The sequence below is a fragment of the Notechis scutatus genome, chromosome 6 (assembly GCF_049901735.1).
Source record: "Notechis scutatus isolate UNSWTSFEM ecotype Mainland chromosome 6, rNotScu1.2, whole genome shotgun sequence".
Lineage (NCBI taxonomy): Eukaryota > Metazoa > Chordata > Lepidosauria > Squamata > Elapidae > Notechis > Notechis scutatus.
Window position 1 is genome coordinate 23,150,454 of NC_142014.1, and position 10,232 is coordinate 23,160,685.

General features: G+C 42.0%; 1 protein-coding gene across 1 annotated transcript; it reads right to left on the reverse strand.

Annotated features, from left to right (window-relative positions):
• Positions 1–814: 814 nt before the first annotated feature.
• Positions 815–8,539, reverse strand: LOC113419698 (polycystin family receptor for egg jelly). The gene has a single exon (XM_087969097.1). It carries the CDS (start codon positions 8,537–8,539, stop codon positions 815–817), a length of 7,725 nt encoding a protein of 2,574 aa, XP_087825223.1.
• Between the last annotated feature and the right edge of the window lie 1,693 nt (positions 8,540–10,232).

A 10,232-nucleotide genomic window follows, 5' to 3' on the forward strand; every position in this document is an offset into this window, starting at 1 on the left:
CACAGGCAGGAAGTACATTAAAAGGGGCCAGGTGTCAATCAGATAGTCACAGCCACCATCTTGAATTTCTTGTCCCTATATCTCCCATCTCCTCTGCAGCCCCTCCCCCTTGCAAACATTTCTACTCTCTGGGTATCCAATGTTTCTGAACATTCTATAGGACAGGAGTCCCCAAACATGGCAACTTTAAGACTTGTGGACTTCAACTCCCAGAATTCCTCAGCTATTCCTCAGCTGAGGAATTCTGGGAGTTGAAGTCCACAAGTCTTAAAGTTGCCAAGTTTGGACACCTCTGATATAGGGCATCGTGTAGTGGTGTCTTGGTTCTCTGTAGTAGCTGATTGTGAAGTGGAGAACTTTCCACCACTGTGTTGACCTTCCAAACAGGGTAGAGCATGGATTGTGAAGGACCTAGTGACCAAAAATGTGCTTGGGTTTTCTCGTTTCTGCATTGTAAACCTTCTTGTGGTTTTTTTTCTGCTTAGCTCAATGTGTTTGGATGAGTTGGTCAGATCATAATTACTGTCTGAAGTCCTCGTTCTGGACAGATTTTGAGGAAGCTAAATATCTCCCCAGAAAGGACTTCACCACTAACCTCTGTCATTCAGTCTTTGTACTGATGAAAATCAGATTGGTCACTAGCCCAGAGCTAGGAACTGAACTGCTACAGGGCTTCCTGAATAACACATAATGGCCATTTTAAATCAAAGCAGCGGAAGACTATCTGGGATAGTAGAAGATGGTTTGGGAATTCAGAATGATCCAAAGGAATAGCCCAAGGAAATAAATTAACACATGCTTCTGATTGTTTTCCTCAAATAAGAACATAAAGTCTTTCGTTCCTTCTCAAGTGTTTTCCCAAGGGTGGTTTTCTACGTTTCTTAAATTTCCCATACAGTACAGTGTTAAAAACATCGGTCTCTGCTGTTGTGTAGGTACCAGTGCGAGCAAAATACCACATTCTGTACACCTTCTGTAGTATAAAATACATGACCTCTGCTTCATTGGAAGGCTCATTGTAAACAACTTCCTTCATGTCCAGGTGAGCTGATATGATGACGACTTGACTTAAATTGACAAAAATGCAGATCATCACCAAAAGAAAGGATCCTAAAAAAAGACCCCCTAGAAATTTGTCAGACAAAAATTCAGTGTTCTTAAATGTTAAGGCGCAATAAGACAACACCGTCGTGAAGGAATACATCATGCTACGGAAATTCCATTCATGTTGGCCAAATCCCACATATCCAAGTGCCGTGTATGCATTGAAAAATATGCCACCCATTACAACTATATTGATGATACCAGGGAGGGCTGTTCTGAGGGATTTTTGGGCTAAGCGTAAATCAAACAGAAATCTGACATAGCGATACGTTTTCAGAACCAGGAAAAAAAGCAAGATCCCCAGGACACCTCTGACTGTCTGGTCAAATTGGGAAGCCATATGGAATGGAATAAACTCTTCGGAATGGAGTAAGTAAAATTGCACCAAGTCAGAAGAAAGCTTGAATTTGCACAAAAGCACCACCAGAAAGAAGATGCAAACTGTCTTTATCCCAAAGTTGATCAGGTTGGTCGCAAGGGTAAAATATCTCAGTCGTTCTTGGTACACCATGCGACATTCATCAGCAGTATAAATAATGAGGAAGTATATTGTTAGACAAAAGAAGAAAATTTGGCTCACGCTTTGATGTGTGAAAAACGGGAGCTTGTAAGAATGCAGAGAGATGCTGGCATTTACAGGGCCAAATAAAGAAAGTTCAAAAATGACAGAAATGCTGCAGAACATATGCTCATCAACGTTAAAAGTTGTTAGTTCTAAAATCATGGCCCACGTTTTGTTGTCAATCCAGCTTTTAGTTTCCAAAGCTTCCAGCCTTTTTGTTGAATTCACTTGTGGTTCTTCGGGGAAAAAATAAAAAGTATATCCCCTGGAAGGATATTCATTTAATTGTCCCTCGGTGATGTAGTCCCAATGGGTACTACTCGGCTCATAACTGAAGCCTAAAAATTCAGCATGGTTCTTGGGAACTGAGGTGTCGGTAGGAGTTGACCACGAGCCCATGTAGTTACTTTGATCTTCCTGGCTAAATCCATATTTGTTCTTGCAGTGAACATCATGCAACAAAAATATGTTTTTCACTTCATGGGGAAGTACACACCTGTCTGCAGATTTCCTTCTTATTTGCCTCATTCTGGGCAATCCCAGGATTTTGGACCAGGTATTCGTAAGATAGCTTGGGTGATCGGGATTGTGTATCAGCGGCAGAAAGTTATTGTTTACCCATTTGTAAACATCCTGTGCTCCATTCAAGTTGGGCAAATTAGGAGAAAATTTCCTAGACATGGCTCGATTGTAAAAGAAGGCAGTAGTAACGTCGATTGGGTGAGAGATTGTGAAAATTAAAGCCAAGAAGATAAAATGGCAGATCATGTCTTTCACATACTTGTAAGCTAAATATTGGATCATCTTCTTCTTTTGCAAGGCTGTAACGTCTTCTTCTTTGATGGGTTGGTAATTCTTGGAAGCTCTCAGTTCAACCAGGTCGTCGTGCAACTTCACCATCTCGTCAGCTTCCATCGTTCTTGGTTTGTACGTCATATATTGATAGCTTTGCCATGGGATGTCTGCACAGTATTTTGCCAAACAGATATTCCAGCCGGAGAAAATAACGATTTGTATGGTCTCAAAGAAGCTGACGTGGAGACAGAACGATATCAGAGAGGCTAGTAGCCATTCGGTGGATGTTTTGTTGTCAAAAGACAGGCCAATGAACGTGATGAAAAATGATGCCACCCCAGATATAAAGAAGACAAAGAACCATGCACTGCAAGACAAGCATCTGTGCCATTGCGATTTCTGAGTTTTGCCCAAAGTTGCTTTCTTGTCTGTTGCATAATTGTTACTAAAATTGATATCTGCAGCTGAAAACTGCTGTGATTTTATCTCTGAAAGTTGGGTACCTGCATTAGGAGGGCTTTCAGGCGCGCAAGTAAAGCTTTCCTTTCCCTGGCCCTTGGTGATGTTACACTGGGAAGAGGACCCCTTCATGGAGTATTTAAACAAGCCCACTGCAATCCATTCCACAGGAGTGGAGATGAGAGCACTGAGAACGCCCGCTGTTACGGATTTCAAATACTGCAGTTCTAGGAGGAAAACCTGTTCTTCTTTCTTACTGTTGAAAATGACTGTGTTGACCAGCAGGGAGGTCAAAAGTATCACTAAGCAGCAGGAGAGCCTCTGGAATCTGTTCCAAGAGCTGTCAAGGCTGCGAACAAAGATAGAGAACCAGAGGTGGTCTTGGACCCAGTGATAGCTAAACATTATCAACACATAATCAATTCTGCTGATGGGGACTTGTGGATCAGTGACCTCAAAAGTCCATTCTATTTGGTAGTGACGCCTGCCAAGGGCCAACCATTTTCTACACAAAAACAGCCACGACTTGTTTGTGTCTACATTGAGGACTTTGATTCGGCTCAAGTACCAGTTAGGCCCAAAGCCACAATAATTGTGCCAGATGTGGATAGAGAGGAGGTCTCCCAAATCTTCCCTGGTAGTTAGCATAAAAGTATCGATGCAGGTGTTCTTAAGGATCTCTGGAAATGATGGGTGCTTTAAGACATGCACATCGCTTGATCCATTCTGGCCAATCAGTTCAATGAAGACATCTGCTTTGGTCCCTGCACTTGGGCGACTCCCGGTATAGATGGTCACTAGGTATCTCATGGTGTGAAAGGGGTCATTATCTGGCAAATCTATAATCTGCTCTTCAATATCACTTCTATCTTTTCTTCTCACCCAGACAGCCAAAGAAATGTAGATTAGGAAAATAGCAAGCACAATCAACCCCGGGACAGGATTCTGTCCCATTGGTTCTAAAAGGTAGTCTTTCATGTCAACTTGATTGGGAAATAGTAGTAACTTCCCAGCCAAAAATCGGATTCCGGGTTCTGAAGGCCCTCTTGAAACAGATCTAGTTGATTTTGTGGTCTGTTTTTTTGCTTTGCAGACACAGTGGATTTTTGACCAGCTGGTTTGAGATCCAAGGCTGCAGGTTTCTTCTTTCCACTGATCTTGAATGCCTTCAAGAGCCAAACAGCCTGCTCCAAAGACAGCGATGCGAAGAAACTTTGCAGTTTGGTATCTCACAATAGGGTGTGACTGAAAGACAATAGAAAGGTTGAGCGTGTCTACTCCCCTGTTATAGGCTGGAGAGGAAAGCAATGACTTTGGAAGGCAAAGGAGATATGGAACTTGGAGAGCACATCCAGCGATAATTGTATCCTTTTGGATAATTGTTGGAGGACTTAAATGAGAAGCATTATATAAAACTAAGGGGGGGTGGCTCAGATTGATGCCTAGGTAGATAAATACCTGGAAAGTAACTTTCACTTTGGGCACAAGTTGGATAAAAATATCACTGGAGTTTCTTTTAATTTCCAAGCTGAAGCCGCCTGTTGTTTTAGGAAGTTTTTTATCTTGCCCCATAGTCACCTCGAAGATGGCCTTGTCTTTCCTAGTCAAGATAATTTCAAACACATCAGGAATGATGGTGGTTAGGTTCCCTTTAGAATCGGTTCCTACCATCTTGAACCCCGTTACCATTGTGCCAATATTGTCAGCAAAAGTCAGCCAAGGAAAAGGATTCTGTTCAAATTCATATAGAATGGTGGAAACAACATTATCTTCTTCTAAGTCCACATGAGACCCCTGCTTCAGTTTTGGATAAAAGCAGCTCCTACATTGCTTCCTGTTTGAGAAAGTTCCAGAAACATCCCATGTTTTGTCTTTCCAGAGGTGAATGGACCAGTGTCGGGTGGCCATTTTAGTTTCATGCCCACCAGGGACTTTGCCTTGTAAAATGAGATCTGCTAATATTTCAGTCACAGAAATAGCTTCTTTAATGGCATCCACATTAGGATTTCTGTAATTCAAGAGGGAAGCATCCAAGATATTGGACAATCCTGTCAGAATCCCGTTGCTAAGAATCTCCGTTTCCTTTGAGCCCAAGTCTTGATTCCTGTGTCTTTTCAGACCTTGGCTGACTGTTTTTAATTTTCTTACTGCAAGCAGCTGAGATACTTTATTGACTTCAGCAATTTCATATGTTACTTGACAAATACTTAGGACTGCCTGATTGATTTCCCCAATACCAGAGCTAGGAATCCTTGTGGTTATATTGAGGAGGTGTTGACGCAAATCTGCTTTAGGAACCTGATTGGAGGGTGAAGCTTCAATATTGTTTAAGGCCAAGGCCGCCATGTATATGATATACCCTATACTCAGGTAATCCTTGGTGATGAGCAACTTGGTCATAAGGGCATTTGATCTATTAATCAAATCAGGTAGTTGTTGATGGCGGACAGCATTGGTTGTTGGTTGTCTTTGATCAAGCACCGTTGCTTGCAAAGTGACTTGAGAAGATGCACCAAGGGTATTGAAAACTTGAACATATATAGTCAAAGCAAAGTTATGTGATGGTCTACCAGGAGGAAGGAAAAACCAGGGAGTTTGGGATTCATGTCCAGCATAGATGATTATCCCCAAAGTATTATTTTGAATTGAGGATATTGAACTAATTGTCATTTGATCTGACCCTGCTATTATTTTGTATACAAGAGGCTGATTTCTGTCTTCAAAACCATGGCACCAGATAATGAATTTTGTTAGAAAAGCTACTCCTTTTCTTGGATTAAGGACACATTTTCCTATCTGTGGTGGAGCATTAACATAAAAAGAATAGTCACAGCTAGAGGACAGTCCATCTTTGGTGATGACTTTTAGGCTCAAAATATAGGACTCTTCTGCCATGGAGACCAAAGCAAAGACTTTGAAATGTAAATATGAGCTGAATCTTCCAGTAGTTGTTCTGGAAGACCAGTCAAATTTGATTTCATGGGACTGGGATGAGCGCAGTGACCAATAATACCACGATTCGATTTCCCTGCAGTTCTCACATTTGCCAGACAGAGAAAATCTTTCTGTTGGAATTACTGAAGTTCCACAATTTTCAATGCATGCAATGTTGAGAATGAGGGCACCAGGAGCCAGCACATATACAGTTTGCTGAGCATGAGCTATCCAACTACCATTTTGAACTACCAGGAGAAAATGGTATGTATTATTGGCTTGAAGAGTTTCAGGAAGTATCACCTGAATTGAATCAGAGGATATGGTCCACTTCAAATCCACCTGATCTGGATAACATTTCCCATCTCTGCTGAGAGTCATCGATGTATAGTCTGTTTCCTGTTTGGTGCAATACCAAGTACAGGATAGTCCCTGAGACAGACTGACTAGCTCACCATTGGACAGGACGGATCCTTTTAGAATCCACCGATCAGAAAATCCAACGGACCGAAAGTGGCCTCCCGTAATGACAGCGCCCCAACGATCTGACCCAACCTCTATCAACACTGCATCTGAGCGCTCTATCTTCTGGGGTAAAGTGGATGAAATTAATTGCACAGTAAAATTAAAAAGATACAAGCCATTATCCAAGCTGGAGCAAGGGATTTTTAACCTGATGAAATGTCTTCCTTCAATGCCAGGTGGATTAAAAGGTTTGGACCAGTCTGGTCTCTTTGACAGATTAGAGACTTTATAGATGTTCCAACTGACTTTAGTTGCTTTGGGGCCTGGACAACTGACCCGCATGTCTGCTGCAAGTGTAAATCCAGTCCCCTGTGCGTAATGCAGGATGTGTTTGGTATTAACCGCCCGGTGGATCCTAACTTTTGGAATGGTGCAAGTTTTTTGCTGGCAAGCGATTTGGGATTCTATGACTTTCAACGCATAAATATTAAACCTGGCCGTGAATACTATAGGAATTTTTGCACTCTTTGTGCATTTCACTCTGGCAACAAATCCCGCATACGAGACAGGATGGAAAGGTAAGGCAGAGTCAGGAAGGAAATGAGCTGCATTTCGGGTCTGATCATTGTAGGCAAAACTGTAGTTTTTCACCAGACGTCCGCCCACGGAATCAAAAATGTGCAGATTGAAGGCCCATTCACACTGCAGAAGGGGATGCTGCACAGGGATGAACCATACAATATAGGACAAGCTATTTTCAGAGGAAGTGCTGTTGAAGACATAAATGTCCATCTCCTTTTCCTCTAGAGATTGGAAGAGAGCCCCTTTCCGATTCAGATATAGATCCAGGCTGAATCTAAATAACTGTAGCCGCATGAATTTAACCGTAATCAGGTAAGAGAGGCCTGCTTGCTGATAAAATACATAGCAGAGGCTGGAGTTCTCAGCAAGGCTGTTGGTCAAGTTGCCTTTTTGGGTGGAATAGTAGAGGCCTTGGGCCCGGCTAAAAATATAAGTGCTGATTGTGTTTTCCTGTGGGTTGAGTCTTATGGAAATTGAGCTTGTCCTGCTTGTTCTGAAAATCAAGGTCCTGTTTGAGAAATCCAGTCTTCCGGTCCCTCTCTCTGATATCCTCTGGCTGGTATGGAAGTACACACTGGTCACGACTGTTTCCTTGGTCTGGTGTGATGTGGGCACAGTGCAGAAATGGCTGTGCAGACCAAACGGGTTGTAATCATAGGAATGGGCCCACTCTAGGGAACCCTGTGTGTCCAGGAGTTGGTAGGCTACTATTTCTGGGCTGAGCTGCTGCAGGTTCCAGGAAAAGCTCAGGGCCCCTTGTGACTGTCTCTGCAATCGGGAAGTTACCCTGAAAACAAAGAGCAGAGCAGGCTCCACAAAGAAATCCAGGCTGAGACTGATCTGGGGTCCCGGCTTATAGCTGACCGAAGCGATGTAGGTTCCACGAAGTGGGTACTGCACAGTCAAATGGTAGCTATAGTAAGACATACAGACCTGGTACAATTCGGCACTGGGGTAGTCACTAAGTAGGAGGGGCTCATTGTGCTGGTTGGTGGGAATGAGGAGGTCCTCAGGAAGACCCCCTTGGCTCTTGAAGTAGTAGTGCCAGGCCGAACTCTTGAGGCGTGCACACCAGCCCAAGCGCACTGGCTGCCTCTCCAAAAGGGGAAATGTGCGAGGCTGCAGCTGGAAGAGATGAATATCTTGCCCCACAACCTCAATGCTCAGGTTGTGATACAAGCACAAGGGAGCCAAGCATGACGCTGAGATGCACTGTACAGAGATCCGAGTATTAGCCCAAGGTGGATGGGGACTTTCCTTTGATAGGCCTGGACCGAGCATCAGCTCACCTGTCCAGGAAGTTGTCCAGTTGACCCGGATGGCATCCCGATACCAGTGGCAGAGAGGGGGCATTAGTGATTCCGTGCCTCCCTTCTTGGGGTTTCGCTTGGGGGCTTTTGAGTAGTGCAACACCACATATCTGTCCCAAAGACACGAGACCTGGAAAGGGCGGTCTTGTTGTTGATAGACACGGTTCTCAGGCTTGGCACAAGTGATGGACAGCGGTGGTGGCATGAGATGAAGCTGTGCTGCCAGGGTACTGGGGCAGCCACCGAAGCAGCAGAAGAGGGAGAGCAGAGGCCAAAGGAATGGCCGGGCTCTCACAAAGAAGAAAACGGTTTCAGTAGCTCCAGGCATCACACCAGCTGTTGCTTAGTAACCTTAGAGATCCCAACGAGAGGAAGTGAGCCAGTGGATTCTAGAATCTTTCTTCGGTTTCCACTTTCAATATGGCCACCAAAGTTCGTGCCAAGTTAAAACAAAGCAGACCAAATAACTTGGGGAAAAAATTGAGAATAATAATTATATATGAGAATGAATGTGTGTGTGTGTGTGTGTGTGTATGTATAAAGGTATATATATGTGTGTGTATATATGTACGTGTATATGTATGGTATTCAGCTTTGTTCGGGTATTTTCCCACGTCATTATAGTTTTGCTTTTAAAGTTGTAGCAACGTTTTGGCAGAATCTCATCTGCCATCATCAGGCTTCTGTATAGTGTTCGTCTGTGAGTCAGGCTTTCACAGCCGTTTACACACACACACACACACACACACACACACACACACACACACACTGTTGCCTTAAGAAAGTTCAAAACATTCTTAAATGTTCATCTCATCCTGGGCACCCTTTTTTTTGAACTATTACCATCTGGCAGACGGTACAGGATAATAAAAACAAGGACAAATAAGCTGAAAAATAGCTTCTATCCCAGAGCAGTAACTATATTGAATTCTACTGTATAGTGCAATATTAATGCAACATCAGGGGTTTTCAATGCAATCGTATAGAATGCGAAGGAGGTGTGTTTGTGTTTTATTTTTATAGTTACAATGTACATTGAAGATAGCATTTAATTTCATTGTAAGAGATGCAATGAGAATAACTAAAAGAAAAAGAAAAATAGTGAAGTATAAATTTGACTAATTAAACAGCATCATTAAGTATTTCAATATTTCAATCGTTTGCATTAATCTAACCAATTTGATTTAGACTTCCACAATTACAAAGTCCAAAGGTAGGAAATATGCTATGTCCTCATGCTATAATGTCCTCATATCTACGGGTAGCATTTGTTGGGTATTTTTTGAAGATGCTAAGTGTAAAATTGGTGAGCAAAATAAATTCTTCAAAGAGGAGGAGCATGTTAGCAAAATAGAAACATAGAAAATACATACTGATTGGCACATAAAAAAGATAACCTTGAAGTGTCTGGTTCTCAAAACAGTTGTATCAAAATTTCTGTGGCAATGTAAATATATTTCTTTTATATGTATGTATGTATGTGTGTGTGTGTGTGTGTGTATGTATGTGTATGTGTATATATATATATATATATATATATATATATATATATATATATTTGTTTTCTTAATTTTGTGTTCATGTATGGTGCTTGGTTCGGGTATTTTCCCACGTCATTGTAGTTCTTTTAAAGTTGTAGCAACGTTTCAGCAGAATCTCATCTGCCATCATCAGGCTTCTGTATTGTGTCCGTATTGTGTCCATGTATGTAATAGTAACAATAGAACTAACTTGAAGTTTGCTAATTATGAATACCTATGCTTACATCATCTATTACCTATGCAAATGTGTGAATGTATCTTCTTTTCCTCCTTTCCAAAATATATACATATGTTGCCCCCTTTTATCTATAGGAATTACCCCCATTATTCTCTGGAAGAAAGTTCTATATAGTACAGTGTTCAAGGAATAAATACTGCCATGAGCCATGATTATTTGCTTTGGGTCCTACATTTTGATTGCACAACTTCCAGGGATGACTTTTTTAAAAATACAACTATATCAGAACGTTTACAATCACA